Source organism: Sparus aurata, chromosome 19, assembly GCF_900880675.1.
Source record: "Sparus aurata chromosome 19, fSpaAur1.1, whole genome shotgun sequence".
In the NCBI taxonomy this organism is placed as follows: domain Eukaryota; kingdom Metazoa; phylum Chordata; class Actinopteri; order Spariformes; family Sparidae; genus Sparus; species Sparus aurata.
In genome coordinates this window covers 12,516,330-12,542,313 of record NC_044205.1, presented here as the reverse complement: position 1 = coordinate 12,542,313, position 25,984 = coordinate 12,516,330, and the positions used below count along the sequence as shown (strand labels likewise).

Here is a 25,984-nt window from a genome sequence, read left to right as displayed (position 1 = left end):
CGGACATCTGAAGTTTTGCTAGCTAAGCTGCAAAATCTATTTTTTTCCAAGCGTTGCACATCCAGGGTCACACCAGCAGTCAAGGCCAGTTCTGTGATAACGAGAAGGAATGAGGACATCGTGGGAAACCTGGAGATTCAGCTGCAAAGGAAAGCAGACGATTTGGAACTTTTCTCCTTGGCTCCGGCGGTCACAGGCAGTTTGTGTCACGTTTGGAGGAGCAAGTTTAACAGATCCAGGTCTTTTCTCACTGACGATCACCTGTCAGCTGTCCTTTGGATATCACCTCAGACATTCAAACTGACTTCAGTGCACTTGTTCCAGCACAGACTAGATTTCTCTCACTGAACAAGAGAAAAGAACTGAAAAACAGCAATTGAGGTAGTAAGACAACAAACAAAAAGATAACACTTCGTATAAAGTTAATTTAATGATGTTCTTTGAAAAATGGCAAAAACATGCACATTGTGTTCACAATTGCTTTGTGGGTGTTGACTAAATAGTGACATATTTGCATTTTGTACTGTGTCTGCTTCACTTTTTTCATGTCCTAATCATACTCTTACCAGTCGCAGCTTATCAAAGACCTTACAATTTACTGCTTTTTATAAAGAGATAAAATTAATATTGAGCAGAATTGAGTTTAGCCTATTGGTCCGGCCCTCCACAGCAGTCCCTGTTTCTCATGTGGCCCCTTGGGAAAATGAATTGCCCACCCCTGGTGTAGAAGATAAAACATAGCTTTACTTAATAATAATAATAATAATAATAATAATAATAATTATAATAATTATAATAATAATAAGAGTAATGATAATAATAATAAAAGATCTGTTACTGAATTAAATTAATTAAATGTTTTTCATTTAGCAGTTTGGGAGCATGATCATGTGAAAATCTTGCATTTGCAAATAACAGCACCATGTGTTTTTTCAGTGCTTACAATTTAAATCCTAATACATGACTTATACTTATGGTGTCAGTGGCAAACACTACTATAAACATTATATGGTTGAAAAGAACATTAAAAATTCACTTAATGAGGAGTTCAGAGAGTTCAAGTTTTTCAAGAGAGACATCAGATTGACTTGAGTAGAGCTGAAATGAGTCAGTCTTAATGCGGCTCTCAATGTGATTCAGTATGAGTTGTACATACATGTGGTTTGTCTTTGTGGCTGACAGACCGGTGTGACAGAGGAGTGGAACATTGCAGACAAACCAGTGAGTACATTCTAAGAACTTTGTTCACAGGGGAAGATGGTCACCTGGCCTGCAGGATTCTCATAGTGACTGTCGATTTACATTTTACTCCAACCAAAGTTATTTATCGGTAAGAAATGTATCATTTGAAATTTTAGTGTGAGTGACAGTATCATTTTTAATATGTGCGTAGTCGCCTCTATTGTTTCGTCCTCCACTGATAACAAAAAACGAATGTTTTATAAATGTTTGATTTGATATTAATGATCATTTATGTTAATTAAAAACTGAGTGATTTTTCCAACAGTGTTCATCCACGTTCTTTGAAAGACCCTTGACGTGTATTGTATTTTTATTTTTATCAGGTTATCCATGTGTTGTTTCTTTTGGACAATATAATTGTTACATTTCTGAGCCAACGTGCATTTAGATACAGAAAATAATTTGATTCGAATTTCCCCGTGATGGCTCATCTTTCAATGGCAAAGCCAGAGATGACTGAAGAATTTGAAGTCACACGTACAGAAAGTGAACGTAAGTGTGTCACTTTAAAGACAAACTGAACAATACAAGGGCTTCTGGAAAATAGACAACACATTTGCTCCATAATGACCGTGAACATGAAATTTCTTAACACACGTGCAAGGAAATACTAGTATTAGACCCATTCTGTTTTCCACTTTGTTTGTTTTTTGCAATAAAAAACATACATAGTTCAACGTGTTCGAACTAAAAAATTAGCTTTTATAATTTAAGAGAACACAAATGGGACAATGCCTGTACTCCAACTTTTACTATTGTAAAGTTTAATGTCTTTTTTACTGTGAGTTTGCTCTGGGGCTACTTTAGGATCATTTAACATACATATCCAGGATTAAGATGAGGTTTTTATTTTGTATTTGACAGTGTGTACGGGTCATTTCTGCAGGAAGCAGTGGAAGTGTTGACTATGTCAACAGAGTGATTGAGTTTGAGCATCATGAGCCTGACGGAGAAGAGGAAGATGTCGATGTTATTATATTTCATTTCGCCTCGTTTCCCCATTTTTGTGTGTTGCTGCTGTGCCACTTACAAGGAAGTGGAATGCTTTTTGTTTTCTTGGCCATTGAATATTAAATAATTTCACTTTGAGCTTGGAGAGAAGAACATGATGATGAGGTCTAGGTAAATGTTACTAAAAGATAAAAAAAGCACTTTTTTACTCATGCTGCCAGTGCTGTTTGCTGAGAAGGTTTGATCGTCTCATTTATTTTCTCTATCCTCAATAGTTGTTTTCCTGCAGCATGTAAACTGTAAACTCTGTCAAAAGAAAAATGTATGTTTAAAATTAAAAGTATGAGATAATGAGGAAGAATGGTGGGTCTCTTTCACTTGTCACCATATATGTGTACACAGGCTTGTAAGTCGTGATACAATGACTAAAAGACTACAACTACCAGGCTTTCTGCAGAACTGCATCCTTCAGGTTACATCATATATGCTAAAGGAACTGTATGTGGTCACAAAACTTGCTTTCGATTACAGTGGCTAAATCGGATAGTTGCTATGTTGGTCTGTTGCATACATTTCCTGAACACAGCTGAAGTTCTACAATTTCATCACTTCTCTTTACAGTTATAAGTCATCCATCTTCCCCCTTTTTGCATCAGGATAGTTTAGCAAGACAAATAATTTGACTGCTTCTACGGATTGTACTTCTTACCATTTTGAGCCACAGAATTCTGTGATCTGCTTTGGAAAGACGTTCTGCAGGATTTAATTTTCCAGGTTTTTTCAGGTATTTAGCTCTGCAAATGTTTATTACTGCTTAAAACTCAATGACTGGTCATACAGGACAAAACGGGCCAATTTTAATTGGGGAAGTTACTTTATGGGAACATAAATGCTTGGTAAAATCCACACGAATCACCAAGATTACCGGAATATAAGTGCACTGTTGTGTTTGTAAACCCAGGTGATGAGTGTCATGGCAGTCCTGTGTGTGAATATGGTGACAGCCAACATGTTACTGAGTTTCTTCTTTGTTTCCGGTAAGTTCTTTGGTTCTGTCACGGTTAATTTCAGGCGTTACTTGAATAGTTTACAGTTTAAACTTAGATTTTTTCCTTCTAAATTTAGGTAGGTAGATCTGATCATCTTTCCTTACTTGTGTCAAGTTACAATACTAATCACTGAACAATACTGAACAATACTGATCTGCTTGTTGTAAACCAATCAAAACTACATAATAATAATAACAAAAAGATAAATATTAGTACTTAAGTGCATTTAAATATTTCTTTCTTGACTTGAAGATTGTTTAACACATTTTGTCCATCACTTATTTTGTTTCCAGGTGCTTTGGCTGCCTGTCCAGAGGGTTCAGGCCTCTTCATCACGGCACCGAAGACAATGGAAGCACTGAGTGGATCCTGTTTGCTAATCCCATGTATGTTTAGACCTAAACCAGAACAGGAGTTTGACAGTGAAAGAGACGTCTTTGGAGTGTGGATTAAGCGTGACGCCAGTTTTGTCAAACTAAACAATGTCATTCTCAACAGCAGTGGCACAATTAACACCTATCCAATGAGTGTTATTGGAAACCTGTCTCAGAAAAACTGTACCACTTTGTTTTCCAGTTTAATTCCAAATTACACTGACACATATTTCTTAAGAATTGAAAATTGGCCATTCAGAGCGTCAGCATATTGTGATCCTCTTCAAGTATCAGTTAAAGGTAAGAGAGATTTTTCACTTCTCAGTCAGTCTTTATAGGTACAATACGTAAGAATTGGCATCCTGTCAAATTCATACTCAAAATTGGGGTGAGCATGTCACCAGAATAACTGCTAACTGCTAACTGTAGCAGTCTTCAGCTAATTAGCTCAGTTAGCCGTGCAGCTAGCAGTCCAGACTGGGAGCTCAGGTTAACAGGGGTGGTGTGTACACCACGTAAATTGCTTCTGTTGTAAGACTGACAGTTAACATTATTAGATGCTCAACAAACTCTCACAGTCCAGCAGGATCACATGTTTCTGCCAAAGTTCTGAGAGTTTGATTTAACACAGAGTTCCGTGTCTTGGCTCATTAAGTAAAAGCTGCATAGAAATGTGATGAGAGTTGGTGTCAAATCTAATCAAACCACACCCACATGGGCCTGGTGAAGCAGATTAGCTGAGATTTTACCTTTTAACTATAAATGAATAGTATTTAAGATATTGAGCACATGTCTTGGGGGACTTTAATGAAACACACAACTGTTATTAATACAGTAAACTGTATTTGAGGGAATTGAAGCAATTTAAGCATAAAACCCCACCCTGATCTACAGTATATCTGTTTACTTACTGTACAAATTACAAGAATTACAAGAATTTTCTGAACAAAAACTGTGTGTGATTTGAACCCACAGATTCTCCTCGTCGCCCCACAATTGAGATCTCAGGTGATCTGAAGGAGAAGGAGTCTGTCACTATAACCTGCTCAGCTTTCACTCCCTGTCCACACTCCCCTCCTAAACTCACCTGGAATCTCCAACAAGACTCTCACAACAAAATAGAGGAAAACACAGATGGAACCTTTACAACTAAAATCCAGGAGACCATCACTCTGTCAAACCAACATGATGGATACAACATCAGCTGTTCTGCCACATATCCTGTGAATGAAGGAAAACATGTCAAGACAGCAGAGGAGACAAAGACTCTCAGTGTCGAATGTACGACTTCAATTTTTATTTTGTTTTGTTGAGATGATAAACAGCAACTTTAGGTATTTTTTATTACATGTCGTTTTCCATTCAATCCTGTTACAAAACTTCAATGTAAGCTTTTTCTATCATATTGACTGAATAAATTAAATAACATTTCTTCCAGACTCTCCCAGGGACACTTCTGTGGTCATCAGTCCCACTGATCCAGTGTCAGTCGGCAGTGTGGTTAACCTGACCTGCTCCTGCAGAGGAAACCCCGCCATTGTCCACTTTGTCTGGTTCATGCTCAGTGATAGCAGACTGGAACTGATCAGAGTTGACACACAGGTTTATGATTTTAAAGTGACCAACGGTGATCGAGGCAGATTGTTCTACTGTGGATGCAGAAATGATCTGGACATTCAACTATCAACAGGACTACAGCTGACCTTTAAAGGTAACTGCTGTAATTATGGTTAGTGATGTTTTAGGGAGGTAACATGTTAAGCAGGTGTTCGTGCTGTTGTGTTACAGGTAGTCAACAGTCTGGACTGGTTTGGGTCCAAGTTGTGGTAAAGCTCCTGGGAATCGTAACGCTCATCAGTGTGTCAGTCATCTTTGAGTGGTGAGACTAACTTTTCCCTATGATCACTTGCAGCTACAAACAAATTGGTCTAATTTTTCATCCCGTATGAGACATATCAGTATATTATTTTTGTACATTACAAAAAAACTGTAGTCCATCATCTTTTGTCTTTCAGCTGGTTTCGATTAAGACGCTCCACCAAACCACCGAAGGTAAACTGGATGAGGAGACGTAAATTATTATAAATCGTGTTAACAATGCAACGGTGCAAACAATGCAGTGAAGCACATAAGAGTGAGGGTATATAATCTTACTTTTTCTAAATGAATCAGAACTGAATTTATTCATTTGACAAGATGTATTAAAGATTTTTGAAACTAGGTCATTTGAGTTAATGGAAGGAACATAAAAAGAAAACAAATCATGGCACTTGACATTGCATACTGGGGAGGTTAGTAACTAGCAGGTCGCCAGACTGGTCGGTATCTGCTGGATGTGTCAATAGGTAATATTTTTCTAAAACCTTAAACATATAAAGTTGTGAACAGTTACATTTTTTTCATCCATAAAAGCATGGATTAAATAAATCCCGAAGAAAAACAAAGAAAAACAATTAAGTCAAAATAGCTTTAAACCTCAATTAAAGGGGCTACATGTAACAATTCTAGTTATAAACATTCAAAAAATTATCAACAGAATGTGAATGAGTTGCAGTTTTGATATTATCATTTCTTTGTATTGCGTTGCAGAGATATCTTCTTAAGTTAGCATGTTAACTAGCTAGCTAGAGCTAGTCCCCGTCCAAAGGTCCTGTTCTAGTTATATAAACACCACCTGCACTATTAACTGAGCTAACTAGCTAAGGACAGCTACAGTTAGCAGTTACTTGCAGGACAATTCTTACATACAGCAGCTTTTATATTTCCTAAATAAATTGGTCACTTAATGGCAGCGTAACAATCTGAAAACACATTAAAGTGTTTTTGCTGTTTAGAAATTATTTTTCTGTGTGTGTGTGAGAGAGAGGCTGTGGTTGATTGCCCCACCTGCTGTTCTAATGTGGGTTTTAAGACACCTTGACACTTCCACACCTGCAACAAATGACATGTTGTAGCTGTTTTATAAAAGCCACTTGGAGCCTTACAGTGACTAAGACTATTTCAGCTCTGTCCTATCACTTTCTCTTGTTTCGTCTCCACAGGAGGCCGTAGAAGCAGACTATGTAAACACAGTGTGTCAGCCATCATCAGGAAACAGACGGAGAAGATGAAGATGTGATTATGTCTCCCTCTTTGGCTGTACTTGTTTGTGTGCAGCCTGTGATAAAGTGTTGATGTTCTCCAGGTCATTATTACTAAATAGTACTTCATTTAAACATGACTACAGACTTGGGTGTATAATAATTTTATAATGTGTTTTTTCTACCATGTGTTTCTTTGTTGAAATAAAGAAATTATCTTAAAGAATGTTTCTTATGTTGAAATCATTTATGGCATCGACGTTTTATTTTGTTCTCAAAGTCTAATATTGGTTATTTTTCAACCTGGACCATATTTTCCTGTTTTTGGTAAGTCGCTGCTGCCTGGACATTTAATCTTTTTTTTTCACAATTTCAGAGGAAAACAACATGGTTGCAATTTTCAATACATGTTCCTCAAGGGTTCATAGGGGGGATTTGAAAATGTATTTTGATACCACAGATTTTATTGGAGATGTGAAATATTAAAGCAACATTATGTAGAAATCGGTAGCACCCATTAGCTCAGTTGGTAGAGCGGGCGTCCCATGTAGAGAGGTTTTGTCCTCGCTGCAGCAGCCCGGGGGTTGAGTCTGACCTGTGGCCCCTTCCTTCTTGTCACCCCCCTATCCTGTTGCCTGTCATCCCTCAATTGTCATTTCAAAAAATCCAAGGCGCATTTGCTCAGAGGGATTACATTACAGCAGCCTCGCTCCATACTGGACGAGTTTCAGAAGTTGTTGTTATCACCAGTCACTTACACAAAAATCTGAGAAAATAGCACCCTGGTTTGGAAAATACTTAAGTATTGAAAAGATGTTTATTCCATGTCATTATTTTGCATTGGATGTATGTGAAGTGTGCTTAATGAAATAAAAATGAAGCTTTTCATGCAACTGAAAGTGTTTAGAAGGAAAGCATTTTTTCTTTTTTTTAAAAACTTTGTATCAACTGTTGTATGTGTGACTTACATACAGGTCCCTACTTGCATTTGCTAAATATGCATTTAATATGTCATTGTGATTGTCCTTTACTTAATATATGTATAAAGGCTCGAGTGAGTCATGTTAAAACTCTGGATCACTGAAGAGGGACTAGTTATCAAAACCTAGAGATTTTAAGATGTCGCAACATCTGACTTCCTGCTCACAGCATTTGAGCAGTACAGACAAAACTGCCTTGTGTTTCTGCAGTGTTTAGTCATATGGGTCAAGTGACCAGAAACTAGAAAACTTGAAACTTTCCCAAGAAACAAAGTGCACTCTATTTCTTCACAACAGCGAAGCAAGGTGGTTTGTCGCCTCATTTCACTCTAAAATAACCTCAATCCTCGATTTTTGGGTGTTATTTTCGATCTGTGGCCATGTTCGGTAAGGAAACATTTTTGCTTTTATTTCTGAGCATCTCAAACTGGACCTTTAGTTCAGTAACGCTGACAGACACATTATTTATCAGTTCGTGTTTTAGTTTTACTTTAAATGTAAAAAAAAAAAAAGAGAAATCAGTGTTATATTGAATTTGGGGGAATTTTACCTGATTTTGAAAGCACAGCAATTCCAATTTATAGAAATCTCTGAACTCTGGTTGCACATGCTAGGTTTCCTGTGTATATCTGAAATAGGGAAGTTGCTTTAAAACATCATAAATGCTTTGTAAAAATGTATAAGTGACATGTGTTATGGTGTTTGCAAATCCAGGGAGCACGTTTCTGTGTGTGAATATGGTGACGGCCAACATGTTACTGTGTGTCCTCTTCGTTTCAGGTGAGCTGTTTTCATCATTTACAGTCTCGAAATAGAAACGAATTTAACAGTATCATAGTAACAGTAACATACTGCTGCTTTCTGTATCATGACAGTTATCTTTGAGGATATTTTCTTTGCACATTTTGGAATGTCACTTACAGTTTGAACTCCATTTTTGTTATTTTTCTGAAATTCATGTAAATATTATTAACTGTGCTTTCTGCCAGAGTTCTTGTGTTGCTGTGACAGTACTGACTTAGTGATATGGGGATGAGAGTATTTTGTCTTTTTCTTCATATAGACTGTTTTAAACTGTCAGGATTCTGGTTCACAGGTGCTTTGGCTGCTTGTACTAGGAGTTCAAAACTCCGTATTACTGCACCAAAGAAGATGGAAGTACTGAGTGGATCTTGTTTGCAAATCCCATGTAGCTTTAAAGCTGAACAAGAACAAGACTTTGACAGCAGTAGAAAAATCTTTGGAGTGTGGATTAAGAGTGACCCAAGATTTGAACAGAATCGTAGCAATGTGATTTTCAACAGTAGTCAGTCAGCTAACACAACCCCAATGAGTATTACTGGAAACCTGAGAGAGAAAAACTGCAGCACACTATTTTCAAGTTTAATCACTAGTTACACAAACACATACTACTTCAGAATTGAGACTGACTCATTCAAGGCAACAGCTTCGTGTGTTCCTCTTCAAATAACAGTTGAAGGTAAGAGAGTTTTGTTTTTATCAGTCAGTTCATAATGTCGTGCAGCTCAAGGCTTAAACAGCAAGCACCATGATCCGTATCTTGACTGTGACACTAGATGTTTTTTCATCGCTATTAATAGCACTCATATGTGGAGGCTTAGAAAAAAGGGGAAGTCTCATGTGGTGACTGTCAGTCATTCACATTTATCATTGTTAAAGGTTAAATTCTGCAAGAATGTAGAGATGGCCAAATTAATTTTACTATCTCATGATGAAGCTGACTTAATTTAATATGAAAGGCTCAAATTTTAATCTATAGTGCAAATTGTACTGTATTGAATTCTTCAGTGTAAAGTGTGTGTGTGATGTGAACCCACAGATTCTCCTCATCGCCCCACAATTGAGATCTCAGGCGATCTGAAGGAGAAGGAGTCTGTCACTATAACCTGCTCAGCTTTCACTCCCTGTCCACACTCCCCTCCTAAACTCACCTGGAATCTCCAACAAAACTCTCACAACAAAATAGAGGAAAACACAGATGGAACCTTTACAACTAAAATCCAGGAGACCATCACTCTGTCAGACCAACATGATGGATACAACATCAGCTGTTCTGCCACATATCCTGTGAATGAAGGAAAACATGTCAAGACAGCAGAGGAGACAAAGACTCTCAGTGTTTCATGTAAGACAACCAGAGTTTGTAATTGGATCCTGTCAGCACATGATACAAATAAAGGATCTTATTCAGGCTCTGATGTTACTCTCATATCTCACATCTCTGTCACATTTTCCTCAGATGCTCCTAAAGACACCTCAGTGTCCATCAGTGCATCAGCAGGTAGCTGGGTGAACCTGACCTGCTCCAGCAGAGCCAAGCCTCCCGTCAGCAGCTTCACCTGGTTCAGGAACAGTACAGATGGACTGATGAAAGTAGCTGAAGGACACTTTTACAGCTTTAATGTGACGAATGGAGGAGATTATTACTGTGTGGCCACAAATGATCTCGGGAGTCAGACGTCATCAGAGATCCATCAGACTAATAAAGGTAAACATGGAACTGTAGTTCATCCATTGTTGAAGTACGAGCAGTTGATGTTGGATTACTTTATGAACCAGTGTAAATATCAACAGTATCAGTTGTGTCCAAATCTTACAGACACAGCTAACACATTATATTATAACATATAAAAAGCAAAATACGGAGTGTTAATCTAAGCCTTGGAGGAAAGCTAGGTAAGAGGCATGGTGCTTTCTGACTTGACTTTTTTTGAGTTTTTGTTTCTGTAGGAGCAAAACAGGGGGCAGTTGTTGGAGGGGTCATTGGGATCATTGTAGTCATCTGTGCAGTTTTTGCCATTTGGTAAGTAACTCAAATCTATTCATATTCAGATGTATCCACACAGAACTGTTTCTGTACATATTTTCTTAATTTTCAATGTGTGATTAGCTCGTTATTAACACTGGTTATTTGTTCACATTTGTTCTCTTAGAGCTCAGGTATGCAACTGATACCATTGATGGTTCTATGTTGATTGAATGTCTTAGAGAATGGGTGATATTTCTGGGTCTGTTTTGAATTCATTCATTGAGTCAGAGGTATATTTGTGGTGTTCCTCAGGGTTCTATACTGGGTTCATTACTGTTGTGTTAAAATGTTGCCACATGGCCATAGTATACACATACACAACACAGATATTCATTTTTACCCAGATGGCACCATTTCTCTTTTTCAACATCACATTATTTTTCTTGCTTAATTGGTGTTCGTACTAACATATGTGCCACCGGTGGCAGTGTAAGGAACCTTAGCTCCTAATCTAAAAATCCTACAGCATGAATGTGGAATTTCCATTTATAGTGAATTAACACCAAGAAAGCTTAACCTCACAGAAGCACAATCCTTTTTTCTTTCAGTGATGTAAAGCATCTTTAAATTAATCATCCTTAAAACACAAGTGGACCTTTATGCATTTCTCACATCAAGTAGAATTTTAGATTTTAAAGTATTTATTCACTTTTAAAGCATCAAATGTGTGTTATAAAGGCAGGAAGAATTAGCCTTCTCAAAGACTGGTTGACAGACTTAATTTTCAAATCCTCTTAACTGTGAACTGACCTGCTTTGATCTGTTATTTTATATCGTATTGTGTAAATTAATGTGTTTTTTAATTGATGTATTTAATTTATGTTTTTCAAGTTGTATGTTAAGCACTTAGTAACAGCTTTTTATTGTTATTGTCTAGTTGTTATCGTAATTATTATTATTATCATTGATATTATTATTAATAGAGTTGCCCTCTTATATTCTCTAGGTGGTTAAAGTCAAAACGACCAACATCACAACAGGCACAGGTGGGAAAGTACAGAATTGTGTATTTTGATTATGTATATATTGATACTGATTGCACTCATGGGCTCTACACTGGGCTACACAGGTTCCTCATTGGTGACCAAATATGTGGTCACACAGGAAATGTGGGGAAACATCCTGTTAACATCCCCCATCAACAACACACTGTGGTATCTGAAAATACATGAGCCCATTTATAGTTTTGGCATACAAACAGGATTTCCTGTCTACTAAAAGGTTGTGTTGTTGATTATTGTGATTATTATCATTTTGTCATTGTACTGGGGGATGAGTGAGTGACAAAATTAGGTGAATTAAAGGAAGTAGTTAAGGGCTCAACTTCAGCTCATCACCACATTTCTTGTTTCCTCTTTTTTTACAGAGCCTAACAGCAGAAGAGCCAGCTGTTCACCAACCAGCCAAATCAACAGAAAAAGAAGATGTTCATTATGCAGAGATTGACTTTACCAAGCAGAGACCAGAACCATCCTTAAACTTGGATGTACTGTATGCTCAAGTTAAAGTGTCCAAGACACCAAACAGCTCAACACAGACTGCTGACTGCCAAGAGTCTGTCTATGCTCAAGTGAGGAAAAATTAATCTATGGACATTTTTTTTAAAGGCATCATATTAGTGAAAGTAAGATTTCCATGTCGTTTTGATTTTTATTATATAACAGCTCTAGGTGCCATATAAATACTGTGAAAGTATCAAAATGCTCAACAATAGAGTAATACACGCAGTCTGTATTCAAATACTGCGACTCTCAACGAGCCGTCCAGAATTCTGTTCACGCCTCCAACACAGCCATGGTCGAATTAATACTGTCAGATCTGATGTGGAAACACAGTGGGCGATGCCTGCTCAGACCTGTGACAGCTGACCAATCAGAGCAACCTTCGGAGAGGAGGGCCTTAAAGAGACAGGCATGAAAGTACAGCGTTCAGACAGAGGATGAATAGAGGTGCTGCAGTGATAGACAGTATGAGAACAATCTTGTTTTTCGAACATTAAAGTGTTTAACAGTTAGTATTAGACACCTTAAATAAAAGTATTAAAACCTGGAAATGAGCATAACATGCAACCGTTAAACATATATTGTCACATTTTCGCAAGCAAATGTTGTTTCTTTACCTCTAGTTCATTGCATTTCATCTAAAATGTGACATTTTGTGTGTGTTTTTATCAGTGCGCATGGTGTTTATATATCTCAAAATGTATTTTCTTCCTGCAGTTTGTTCTTGGAACTGTGTGCAAGCACACTGAGTGCAACTCAAAATTGAAGTCAAATTCCATGTATATGTACACACACAATTTGCTGATAAAGCTGATTCTGATTCACCGCACATACTGTAGCTGAATGGCTGAAAGTATGCATCATATTTTAGTAATCGTATGTGGATTTGTGTTTTGATTGAAGATGACGGACACTCATTGTTTGTTGTTTGTACTTGAAAAAATTGCTTGGCACACAAGCTTTTATGTATTGTCTGTGAACAATACTGAAATCATCACAAGATATTTCTAAAGAGCATGTGAGATAGTTCTTTGACCTCTCACAAATCTTTTTTTATATATATATCCAGCTCAGAAAACTAATAGCTGCAAAATAACCGTTTTACTTTTTTTTTTTTTATGTAAATAAGATGATAACAAATAAAAGATCTAATTTGGTTGAATTTACCGGTCTGTCGCCTCTCTCTTCTTCCTGTGTCACAGGATATAATCAGCAACTGAGAAATCATTGATGTGAAACCTAGCTGATCTACAACAACATAAACCAACTGGAATTTAGGAAGTGATAATTAATATTTGTTAATGCATGATAATGTATGGATGAGGGGCACAGTGACCTCTTGATCTGTGAGTGTATATCACTTATGTTCGGTGCAAACTTAGCAGATCGAAGCAGCTGCAGACCAAGGCAGTTGTTTTGTAAACTCAGGGTGGCCTTTGACACCGAAATACAGGAAAGTTACTGCGGAGCTTCTCACCTCTGACTTAGTGAAGAATAGAAAACAAATGCTACAGTCTTAAGTCTGTGACCACACATAGGTCAAACAGATAACCATGTATGAGAAAGGTGCCTCCTGAGCAGAAAATAAAGAACCTGAACATTGGGAGGTTCTGGAGGAATCGTCTTGGTATTACACTGTGAACACAGTTGTATTGTTATGTTGTTCCTCCTTGATCGAGTTATATAAAACCACTTCATCGTAAGTCATGGGGTCTCTTGAGTTTTCTTCATCTCTCCTGAATGATCAAGCGTGTCGAATTTCCACAACACAGTCCTTTTAAACATGAGATTGAACAACGAGCAAAGAAGAAGCAGAATTATGATTAGAATATGTCAAGAATTGTCTTTGTAGATTTCAAACACAGGAAGTCGACTTGGTTTTAAATTGCAACAGCCAAAAGGGGAAGTTGGTCATTAGGTGTTGCACTTCAGCTCAAATTTGTCAACTGAAGTTTTTCCACTCTGATATCATCATCACCACCGAAGCATCTCATTGCTGCTCTCTCTTTCTCTCTCTCTCTCTCACTGTCTGGTAAGAATTTATTTTCACTTGTTTTACGTTCAGAAAATTAATTTATTTAGATACACTTCAAAAACATATTTGGTTGAGTTTGTTAAGATGAACAGAAATGTAGAGTCTTTGCATCTGCAGAACATTTTATAGAACAGAAAATACCAGAAATCACAAATCTGTTGTTATTCAGACTTTAAGTATTGTATTTGAAAATGTAGTTCTGAAGACTTTCATTGATCTCAGCCTATAACACAGGGTTTCCTGGTTGTATGGCGCAGGTTTGTGCTGTAAATGTGTGCGATTTTTTCTTTTGCAGTCCAAAAATGCCTAAAACAGAAGTGCATTTTTGTGTTTGTAAATCCAGGTGATGAGTGTCCTGTCAGTCCTGTGGGTGAATATGGTGACAGCCAGCATGTTTCTGAGTTTCCTCTTTGTTTCAGGTGAGCTGTTTGTTCACTCATTTTTATGAAAGACATTATTGAATCATTTACAGTTTAACTCTATTTGTTATTTTTCCTAAATTCATCTAATATATATGTAAATATTAATAACTGTGTTTTCTGCCTCAGCTCTTGTGTTGCAGTGACAGTACTAACATAGTCATTTGGAGATTAAATAATTTGTCTTTCTCTTCATGAGGACAGTTTTCTAATCGTGATTCTGGTTTACAGGTGCTTTGGCTGCTTGCACTCAAGATTCAGACCTCTTCATTACTGCACCAAAGACAATGGAAGCACTGAGTGGATCTTGTTTGCAAATCCCATGTAACTTTAGCACTAAATCAGAGCAATTGTTTGACAGCAGCAGAGAAATCTTTGCCGTGTGGATTAAAAATCACCACGCATTTGATAACAATCGAGAAGACGTGATTTTCAACAGCAGTAGGCCAAATAACATCTATCCAATGAAGATAACTGGAAACCTGAGTGAGAGAAACTGCACCACTTTATTTTCCAGTTTAAACACTAGTTACACAAACAGATACTACTTCAGGATTGAGACCGACTCATCCAAGGCAACAGCTGTTTGTGATCCTCTTCAAATAAACATTAAAGGTAAGAAAGTTTAGTTTCTTTCAGTCAGTCTATAATGTTATTGTTCAGAATAAGTGTTTCACTTTGTCAGGAATTTCAATTCGGAATTAACAAAGTCTGTAAAATTGCCAAATTTTTTAACACTAAAAGCAGAACAAACTTTATTTATACTTTATGTAGTTTCCATACAGAAGTGTGAGACTCTGCATCAGCTCTGGCATTTAACATCGAAATGACTTTAATAATTTCTGCTTTATAGTTCAGTGTAAAATATGTGTTTGATTTGGACCCACAGATTCTCCTCGTCGCCCCACAATTGAGATCTCAGGTGATCTGAAGGAGAAGGAGTCTGTCACTATAACCTGCTCAGCTTTCACTCCCTGTCCACACTCCCCTCCTAAACTCACCTGGAATCTCCAACAAGACTCTCACAACAAAATAGAGGAAAACACAGATGGAACCTTTACAACTAAAATCCAGGAGACCATCACTCTGTCAGACCAACATGATGGATACAACATCAGCTGTTCTGCCAAATATCCTGTGAATGAAGGAAAACATGTCAAGACAGCAGAGGAGACAAAGACTCTCAGTGTTTCATGTAAGACAACCAGAGTTTGTTATTGGATCCTGTCAGCACATGATACAAATAAAGGATCTTATTCAGGCTCTGATGTTACTCTCATATCTCACATCTCTGTCACATTTTCCTCAGATGCTCCTAAAAACACCTCAGTGTCCATCAGTGCATCAGCAGGTAGCTGGGTGAACCTGACCTGCTCCAGCAGAGCCAAGCCTCCCGTCAGCAGCTTCACCTGGTTCAGGAACAGCAAAGATGGACTGATGAATGTAGCTGAAGGACACTTTTACAGCTTTAATGTGACAGATGGAGGAGATTATTACTGTGTGGCCACAAATGATCTCGGCAACCAGACGTCGTCAGAGATCCATCTGACTAATGGAGGTAAACATGGAACTGTAGTTCATCCAGTAGTGAAATAGGAGCAGTTAATGCTGGATTACGAATTTTAATCTTGGTAATGAGAATTTACTTTGATATTAAAGGTAAATACTGACCTGAACTGAATTGATAAGAATGATCTCACAAAGGCAGAACAGGATTTGTTACATGTCTATTCATGACTTATGTTTGGTTTGCCACTATGAGCAGACCCCCCTCCACCATGGGTGGCAATTCTTGGAGGAATCATCGGGATCATTGTGCTCATGGTTGTATGTGTTTGGTAAGTATGACATATTAAAGCAGCTAAAGTGATTCAGATACTGGGACTTAAAGGGTAACTCAACATTTTTAGCTCTCAGTGAAATTAATTTTAACGTTGAAAATAAATAACATTCGTTATAGGGAATGTGGAGAGAGACTGTTTACTGTTCCTGCAGCGTTTTCTTCCAGTGTAACAGTTTAGGAAGCGCTGAATTATTTACAGAATATAATCATTTGTCCTTTATTAACACAATATCAATAATTCATTTTTTGAAAGTCACAATTATTGTTCATAGCAGCTTATGATTATTGTCCTTAGCAGTGACACCCCCAGTGGGCACCAGGTTTAGAGACGCAGTCCACTGGTCTGCATCGCACTCACATAACACTGTTTGACTAATGGACCTTTAAAAAACAGGTGATCGAAATGGAAACAGCAGAACAGAGATCACTTTCTCTGTTCCACACATTCTTCTTCCTTTTGAAAACCTGACACCCACATTACCCAACATGCAGCTCAGCTACCAAGTAACGTAGCTGGAGGTAATTTATCAGATTACATCCAACTTCCTCTCGAACCTTCAAAGGCTTCATACTACTTTTACTTACATGTGCAGTAGAACTCTACAACACCTGTAAACACACTTGCATGTCTAAAATCAGTGGCGTTATCCTTTAAAAGAGCACATTTCTATATTTGGTGTACGTACCAATCCAGATTTCTCACTGATGGTTTTATTTGACACTGACAGCATCCTGAAGTGTGTGAGGCGGTCAAAGTCGACGGATTCAATTCAACAACAGAATCAGGTGGGAAAATGCTAAACTGTTCTCTGTAGCACTTGACTCTAAATGTTTCGCATCTCTTGTACTGAAAGATATAACGTATGAAGGCATTTGTACTGAATGATAAATGTTACAAATGATCTGTGAAATGAACTGTGGTTGAAGACTTTAATAACCCAAACAGGAGAACGCAATTCATTTTGGGCTCTCTTCTAAACAATATAAGGTATTTTGTTATTGCGTCCACTAAAAGCTGGATCGCGGCTCCAAATCCGGACGACAGTCCACAATCCAGACACTCACAACACTTCCTGTTTTTGCAGAGTCAAACAGGTGACGAGCTGACGACTGAAGAGCCAGCAAGGATGAGAGAAGCAGAGGACGAAAACATCCATTATGGAGAGATTGACTTCTCCATGCAGAGACCTAAAACTTCCTCTGATTTGCCGCGGGACAGTGGTCAGCAGCAGGAGATACTGTATGCACAGGTCAAAGTGTCGAGTACAACAACCAGCTCAACACAGGTTTCTGACGGCCCAGAGGATCTCTACGCTCAAGTGAAGAAAAAATGAGAGTTGTTGGGTTCGTGGAAAGAGATCACATTTGAATGGGATTCATACTAAATGTACCTTTATTTTTCAGTTATTGTTAATGTAGAAAAAGATCATGAAGCATGGACAGGAAAATGACACAATGTCTTTTTGTCACTTATCGACATGTCCATATGTGGGTTCTGACCTCACACAGCTGTTACTATGGGATTTATACATGTCTGATATGTGCAAATAAAAGCCCAAAGTCTCAGGAACAAGACTCTTAATGACACCAGAATTATTTCTATACACACATTAACAATGCAGTGTGGTTAATTTGAGAGTATTTCTTTTTATTTTAAAATGCTTTATTTCTAACAAAGTTTTTCCAAAATGAGTGTCTCGTTTATTGCTTTCCCTGTTGTTCTTAAACTACTGAAGATGCCGCTCCTGGATTTAAACAAATTCATTCAAAGCACTGTAACTGGTGGTGGAAGAAGTATTCAGCTCCTTACTTGAGTACAAGTACCAATACAGCAATGAAACAATACTTTGTTACAGCTATAAATCCCTCAGTTTGAAAAAAGAGTTGTCTCTTTGTCTGATCACACTGATTTGGCTAGCTGCATCCTCAATTTATACCAATGAAGTCAAACAAGTCCTCTCTCATTTCACATTGTAATGACTCTAAATGTATCATTTCTTCATTTAAAATACTTTTACAATATAAGTGAAACCAAAACTGTGACAAATGGTCAGGTTGTGCCTCTTTTGCCTCCTGTATGTGCAGGGTTTTCACCTTTAATACATTGTTCTCCCATCATTTTACTGTATCTCCCATTTAAAATCACCTTTTTGATGACTTCTTATATACAATATGACCACCAGGCTGCACTGTTGGCCACGAAGAGTCTGTTATTGACTCTGAATTAGCAGTACAGCTCTTTCTCTGCAGTAGTTCTCAAAACATTAAGTGCAATTACCAGATCAGTTTTTCTTCTGTGGAGGCCATTAGTACTCTAAAGGGCCATCAACAGCCCCTCACATGGATTATTCAACCAAAAAAGAGATCAGTTAGAGATCATTATAGAGATAATCCTACCTTGCGTCGTCCGATCCATAGATAATATCACACACAAGTTGTGTCAACCACTTTTCTTTCCGCTGACTGCTTTCTCACACACATTGATGCTGGTTATGTGTGTGAGTGAATCTTATGGAATTAGATTTGTGCCAAAAGATACAAACAAAACTTCTTAAATGTCAAACAAAAACAGGAATTTGAGAGAACATAAAACTCATTTCAAAAATACTTAGTCATCGTCATCTTCTTCTTCTCTCCGTTTTAAAGCCGGGGTTGTTTAGCATACTAGCTACCTACACATAGGTACTGAGCTGTGTCAGTCAAAATCTAATTAGCCAATGGGGACGCTCTGCTGAAAACGCAAACGAGTCAGAGCTGCAGCGAGACCGCAAAGCTGAGAGTCAGCGCAAAAGTCTGAGCGGAGAGAGACCAGCAGAAGGAAACCGTAAACAAAATAATGCATTATTAGATGAGTAAAAGACCAATATTTTACAATATTTGACAAATTATTTGATTGCAAGTTCTAAGTTTTATTTTTGAAGTGAGTTTTATGTTCTCTCAAATTCCTGTTTTTGTTTGACATTTAAGAAGTTTTGTTTGTTTCTTTTGGCACAAATCTAATTCCATAGAATCTGAGGTTGTTGAGGTTTGTTGGTGTGTTACTGATGGCAACTTTCTCAGTCGAAAGCAGTCTGAACCTTTTCTGCATTATTCCTGTTTTTAGATTTTGGTAGCCTCTTTATATATCAATAACAGTAATACATATCATTATAATATTATTTTTTTACACTCATGTTAAGATTTGACATTATATAAATTTGTATTGAGTCATGTGAATAGTATAAAACTCAGTATAAAAATAAGGGCATAAAGCCATAAAAGAGGAAGTTGACGTAGTCGTAGGCTTAACAAGGAACCTGATGATGAGTGTCATGTCAGTCCTGTGTGTGAATCTGGTGACAGCCAACATGTTGCTGAGCCTCTTCTTTCTCCCAGGTGAGCTGTTTGTTCACTCACTTTTATTTGGAGACATTACTTGAATCATTGGAGTGTTTGTGTCTCTGGGTTTGGTCACCAGCGGGGGTCAGACTTGTGTGGGATTAAGTGGAGATTGTTATCTGCTTCTTGTAAACTGATGAAATGACCATTAACAGACTGAACAATGTAAAATATAACTGCTGAGGTATATTTAGTCTTTCTCTTAATGAAGATTTTCGTCAATGATCTGGTTTACAGGAGCTTTGGCTGTTTGTCCTGATGGTTTCAGCCACCTCATTACTGCACCACAGACGATGGAGGCACTGAGTGGATCTTGTTTACAAATCCCATGTAACTTTAGTCCTAAAGAACAAGGGTTTGACAGCAGCAGAGAAATCTTTGGAGTGTGGATTAAAAACCACCACGCATTTGCTAACAAACTAGACAATGTGATTTTCAACAGCAGTGGAACAAATAATACATATCCAATGAAGATAACTGGAAACCTGAGTGAGAAAAACTGCACCACTTTATTTTCCAGTTTAATCACTAGTTACACAAACACATACTACTTCAGGATTGAGAACAGCCCATTCAAGGCAACAGCTGTTTGTGATCCTCTTCAAATAAACGTTGAAGGTAAGAGAGTTTATTTTCTGTCTATAATGTTATTGTTCAGAATAAAACATGAAATCCATTATACTTTTTAATTTAAGAGGTGTTTCACTTTGCCATACTTTTAAACACCGATTAAACACAAAATTTTACATTAAATGGAAAGATTTGGGGGCAAAACAAAAACAAACAAACAAAAGAAAAAACGCAAGTTAATCCATTTTTAAATGATTTCTTTAATATGTGTTTGATTTGAACCCACAGATTCTCCTCGTCGCCCCACAATTGAGATCTCAGGTGATCTGAAGGAGAAGGAGTCTGTCACTATAACCTGCTCAGCTTTCACTCCCTGTCCACACTCCCCTCCTAAACTCACCTGGAATCTCCAACAAGACTCTCACAACAAAATAGAGGAAAACACAGATGGAACCTTTACAACTAAAATCCAGGAGACCATCACTCTGTCAGACCAACATGATGGATACAACATCAGCTGTTCTGCCAAATATCCTGTGAATGAAGGAAAACATGTCAAGACAGCAGAGGAGACAAAGACTCTCAGTGTTTCATGTAAGACAACCAGAGTTTGTGTTTGGATCCTGTCAGCACATGATACAAATAAAGGATCTTATTCAGGCTCTGATGTTACTCTCATATCTCACATCTCTGTCACATTTTCCTTAGATGCTCCTAAAGACACCTCAGTGTCCATCAGTGCATCAGCAGGTAGCTGGGTGAACCTGACCTGCTCCAGCAGAGCCAAGCCTCCCGTCAGCAGCTTCACCTGGTTCAGGAACAGCAAAGATGGACTGATGAATGTATCTGAAGGACAATTTTACAGCTTTAATGTGACGGAAGGAGGAGATTATTACTGTGTGGCCACAAATGATCTCGGCAACCAGACGTCGTCACCGATTCACTTGAATGTTGCAGGTAAACAAAGTACTGGACTGAATCGGCTCATTTAATCTGACCTGCTCTCCTTTGTTTTAGTTCCCTGTAAAATACACCCTGTAAATCTTGGTAAAGAGAAATCATCAATCATTAACTTTGATATTAAAGGTAAATCCTAAATCCCGAACTGAATCCATAAGATTGATTTTACAAAGGCTGAACAGGTTCTGTTTCATGTCTATTCATGACTTGTGTTTGGTTTGCCACTATGAGCAGAACCATGTGGAACACCACCATCGGAGGCAATTCAGAACAGTTACTTGAACCCACCATTGTAAACCTTATCTGCTCTTTTCTCTTTGTTCTTCTTCTGTTTTGTTGCTGTCAACTTTACTTTTGTTAAACTGTTTTCATATCTGATCCTGAGAACCAGATAATTCAGCTACTGTAAGTCATATCATTCGCTCTTGTAGATGCGTCTGACCCTCCTTCAGTCCTCCTTATGCAGCCAGAACAGTGACTTTAAAATTTGGCATCCCAAAAAAAAATTGGCATTGAAAACAAAACCAGTACTGAAAAAAGAAACATTGTCATTGAAACATTTGTATTGAAAACAGTTGTACTGGCATTTAAACAAGTATTGGCACTGAAAAAAGAAAGCAATTCAAATAATTCAAATCCGGAAATCTTATCATTTTATTTTATTGGGATTTTTTTGTATTTTTCAATGACAATCTTCAGATTTTTTCTTTATGTCACTTTTTTTTCAGTGACAGATTTTTTTTACAATGTCACTTTTTTTTCAGTGTCACTGATTTCAGTTTCAACTTTCTGTCACTGTTTTGGCGTCGAAAGGGAGGGGCCTGAGGGGAGGGGCAAGTAGAGCGTGGTTTGCATATCATTTGAGAAGATAATGGCTGCAGCCTGCGGGAAGGCGGGGCTGGACGGTCCAGCCATAATACACCATTTTAGGGCCCGTGTGCCGGCCGTCTCTGGGCAACACAGAGTCCAACTAACTCGCAGACTTTTCTTCAAGCTCTCTCCTGATGTGTCCAAGTCTTTGTGTATCTGCCGAGCACGGAGCATTAGCACAGTTAGCACAACAGTAGAACAGCCTATTGCCCCGAGCCGGGGCTGCAGCGCCGACTGCAGCGCTCTGGTCTGCTCCCCGAGCTCTGTGCCGACTATCGCTACCGGAGACTGGAGCTCCTGAGCTCTGGTCTCTATATGCGTATGGAGTGTGGTAGTAGTACGGAGCTAACGAGCATTAGCTCCAGCTGTGTCGCTCTGAGCCGGGGCTGCCTCGCCGACAGCAGCGCTCCGTCTGCTCCCCGAGCTCTGTGCCACCGTACCGCTGCACACGCATATAGAGACCGGACAATAAAAGAGAGTGCTTGGAGAAAATACAGTCAGTTATGAAAATATGTGTCTGTTACTTGATTACAGCCGTCTGTTGTACTTTACTATGAACCACAGTAGCACAATCACAGCTGACTTTCCCCGCATACTGTCTTGTTGAGTTTATTCGCTTCGACTCAAAGGAGTCATTGTAGGAATAGTGATATTATTCACATGAACTGAGTGTATAGGGGAGCTCCGGTCTCCGGTAACGGTATGGTTGCACAGAGCTCGGGAAGCAGGCCAGAGCGCTGCTGTCGGCGAGGCAGCCCCGGCTCGGAGCGACACAGCTGGGGCTAATGCTTGTTAGCTCCGTACTACTACCGCACTCCATACGCATATAGAGACCAGAGCTCAGGAGCTCCAGTCTCCGGTAGCGGTAGGTGGCACAGAGCTCGGAGAGCAGACGAGAGCGCTGCAGTCGGCGCTGCAGCCCCGGCTCGGAGCAACAGGCTGTTCTACTGTTGTGCTAACTGTGGCTAATGCTCCGTGCTCGGCGCCCCGGTACTACTACCACACTCCATACGCATATAGAGATCAGAGCGCGGGAGCTCCGGGACAGAACCAAATACACAGAGACTTGGACACATCAGGAGAGAGCTTGAAGAAAAGTTTGTGAGCTACAACGGTACTGTGGCTGGACGGTCCAGCCCCGCCTTCCTGCAGGCTGCTGCCATTACCTTCTCAAATGATATACAAACCACGCTCTACTTGCCCCTCCCCTCAGGCCCCTTCCTCTCGACGCCAAAACAGTGACAGAAAGTTGAAACTGAAAATCAGTGACACTGAAAAAAACTGACATTGTAAAAAAAATCTGTCACTGAAAAAAAAGTGACATGAAGAAAAAATCTGAAGATTGTCATTGAAAAATACAAAAAAATCCCAATAAAATAAAATGATATGATTTTCGGATTTGAATTATTTGAATTACTTTCTTTTTTCAGTGCCAATATTTGCTTAAATGCCAATACAACTGTTTTCAATACAAATGTTTCAATGACAATGTTTCTTTTTTCAGTACTGGTTTTGTTTTCAATGCCAATTTTTTTTTGGGATGCCAAATTTTAAAGTCACCGTTCTGGCTCCATACCTCCTTCCGTCCTGGTTTATGACCGGCAAGACACCACTGTTTTTCTAGTGCAGGTTTGATTCGTTGACAATTTAGTCAATGGTTTGATACGCCGTTCTGTGAGCCAATATGAATTTAGCATGATTTGTAAGGTTTTTTTGTATGAGGTAGGCTAGTGGTTACGTAAATCTTGATCATAACTTTCCACCAAAGCCTGTCAGAACTGATTTAATCTCCGTTGCTGAATCTTCACCCATGTTAGATCTAAAGGGCCTCATTTAAAAGTAGTTACTGGTTAACTGATCACCTGACTCTGATGATGGTTTTTCACTCAGAACCTTGTGGAAAGTCATCCGGGATGACTGTTCAGTGAAGGGCTAGCACTTAAAGTAAAAAAATACTTGGCAGGTGATTGTACGAACAATCTGTCTAGCACCGCCTATCGCAGGCTGACTTTAACCAATCAGATCAACAGTAGAAGAGGACTACCACCAGTGGAGCCAGCTGGTAAATCTAACTATCACTGACACCTTCAGTGCTGTTCCTTGCTCTTCTTTCAGTGTGATATACCCTCCAATTCTGATAGAACTGATGTTACAGCTGCTAAGGTAACATCCTCAGGAGTTGGGATGTTGCTTTCAAATGAACAGTCGCTGTTCTTGTTGGTCATCACACCTAAACCATGACCGTAGCTGCCAGGAGCTACGGGCAGGACACTGATTTGACCGAACACATGGCCTGACGCCTTGCAAAATGGATTCACAAGCTCACGTGCTAACACTATTTCCTCGATTCAACTGCAACTGGGGACTTGGATGGAAGCTAGCCTATTAGCTCCTTTCACAGCAGCAAACTCCAGTTCATTCATTTAAACAGGCGTTTACTGCTTGAGAAAGTCTTGTCTTCTTGTATGCATCCTTGCCTTCCACACTGTGAGAATGAGTCTGAATGAAGAACAAAATATAGTGCAAGATATTATATTGTCGGCTTACGCACTGTTTTTTTATTTGCAAACAGAACTGTAATCATTGTGATGAATAGTGTGTGCACGTTTACCAGCTGTAGGATTTAAGCACTGCACTCCTCGTTGTGGCTGCACTTTCCATATGCTATTACTAATTTGGTTTATCTCATGATAGCCATTTCATCATGACATTATGACGCGTGCACAATTGTCTGATAACGAATATTGAACAAATGCACTTTTAGTTGCTGCATTTTAAATGTCTTTGTAGTTAACTACATTCTGGTGATACGGGCACTTTACAGTGCTGAAGTCTTCTCCTTAAATGTGAAATACGATTTTATAATTGCCTTGTAGTCACTTGTATAAGGCTCATAGATAGCATCCATATGTGAAAAGCCAAACTCCAGCGATGGCTACCGCAGTTGTAGTATGTGTCGACATCGAATCACATGTTCTTTTTGCCACTTAGTGTTTCACATTGGTCTTGTTGTTCCATCAGGACATCCTGTCAGCTCTGTGCACTGGCAGGCAGTTCTCGGCGGAATCATCGGGATCATTGCTCTCATCTGTGTGGTTGCCTGTGTTTGGTAAGTATCACAAAACCACAGCAGATGCTTGACTCAGTTGGCAGTGACGTTTCAGCCACACATACTATCTGTTTTTCCGTCAGACTCGACTGGCACACTGTATATTCAACCTAAAAAAAAAACTGCCTCTTATGTCTTACAGGTATTTGAAGTCAACACATCCATCCCCACAACAGACTCAGGTGCAAAAATACTATAAAACTTTACTGCACTTGGTGAATGTTTTACATCCGTTCACAGAGGCTGTCTTTCTGACCCACTGCTCAGACAATGATTAATTTATTCAAAGCACCTTTATCAGAGCAGTCTCTGGTCTGTGATGTTTGTAGTTCTGTTTGCGTCCAAAATTCCATTTCATTTATTTTGAGATGGGTAAAATAAAAGGATCAAGCTGAAGATCTGCCTCACATTTCTTGTTTGGTTTACGTTTTTACAGGGGAAAACAGAAGCGGACGAAAACATCCATTATGGAGAGATCGACTTCTCCACGTGCCAACCTAAAGCGTCCTCTGACTCAGTCAAGGACAGTGGACAGCAGGAGGAGACGCTGTACACTCAGGTCAAAGTGTCCAAGCCTGAAAACAGTTAAACGCAGACTGCTGACGGCCCAGAGGATGTCTACACTCAAGTGAAGGAAAAGGATTGTTGTTGTTGTTTAAGATTCATATTTGATGTGCCTGAATGTTTTATGCATACAACATGTTTTATATGTCTGTTGGTGTAGAGACTGGAGCCTGGACAGAAAGACGTTGTGCAGCTTTACATGATCAGCATGTCCATATTTGTGTGCTG

The 25,984-nt window shown here is 38.8% G+C and overlaps 2 protein-coding genes across 2 annotated transcripts in view; both read left to right on the top strand.

Annotated features, from left to right (window-relative positions):
• Nucleotides 1-2,823: 2,823 nt before the first annotated feature.
• LOC115570479 (uncharacterized) lies at nucleotides 2,824-13,174 on the top strand. The gene is made up of 15 exons (XM_030399085.1): nucleotides 2,824-2,977; nucleotides 3,155-3,230; nucleotides 3,536-3,916; nucleotides 4,592-4,897; nucleotides 5,055-5,327; nucleotides 5,405-5,495; nucleotides 5,632-5,668; nucleotides 6,658-6,721; nucleotides 8,391-8,456; nucleotides 8,773-9,156; nucleotides 9,517-9,822; nucleotides 9,937-10,185; nucleotides 10,428-10,500; nucleotides 11,453-11,492; nucleotides 11,873-13,174. The coding sequence occupies exons 2-15, from the start codon at nucleotides 3,158-3,160 to the stop codon at nucleotides 12,089-12,091; spliced, it is 2,562 nt and encodes an 853-aa protein (XP_030254945.1). The 5' UTR covers nucleotides 2,824-2,977; nucleotides 3,155-3,157; the 3' UTR covers nucleotides 12,092-13,174.
• Nucleotides 13,175-13,949: 775 nt separating this feature from the next.
• LOC115570317 (vascular cell adhesion protein 1-like) overlaps nucleotides 13,950-25,984 on the top strand; it is a 47,216-nt gene continuing 35,181 nt past the window's right edge. Inside the window, exons 1-7 of the mRNA XM_030398809.1 lie at nucleotides 13,950-14,040; nucleotides 14,387-14,462; nucleotides 14,694-15,077; nucleotides 15,352-15,657; nucleotides 15,772-16,020; nucleotides 20,542-20,847; nucleotides 20,962-21,210. Coding sequence (XP_030254669.1) covers nucleotides 14,390-14,462; nucleotides 14,694-15,077; nucleotides 15,352-15,657; nucleotides 15,772-16,020; nucleotides 20,542-20,847; nucleotides 20,962-21,210 — 1,567 coding nt within the window. The 5' untranslated portion in view covers nucleotides 13,950-14,040; nucleotides 14,387-14,389. The remainder of the gene's footprint in view (nucleotides 14,041-14,386; nucleotides 14,463-14,693; nucleotides 15,078-15,351; nucleotides 15,658-15,771; nucleotides 16,021-20,541; nucleotides 20,848-20,961; nucleotides 21,211-25,984) is intronic.

What these genes read in the sequence shown, in the direction of transcription:
- LOC115570479 (XM_030399085.1), top strand. Translation starts at nt 3,158, where the DNA reads ATGAGTGTCATGGCAGTCCTGTGTGTGAATATGGTGACAGCCAACATG. An exon ending in AAAGACTCTCAGTGTCGAAT is followed by an intron (nt 4,898 to 5,054) that starts GTACGACTTCAA and finishes CATTTCTTCCAG; the next exon opens with ACTCTCCCAGGGACACTTCT. An exon ending in GTGTCAGTCATCTTTGAGTG is followed by an intron (nt 5,496 to 5,631) that starts GTGAGACTAACT and finishes TTTGTCTTTCAG; the next exon opens with CTGGTTTCGATTAAGACGCT.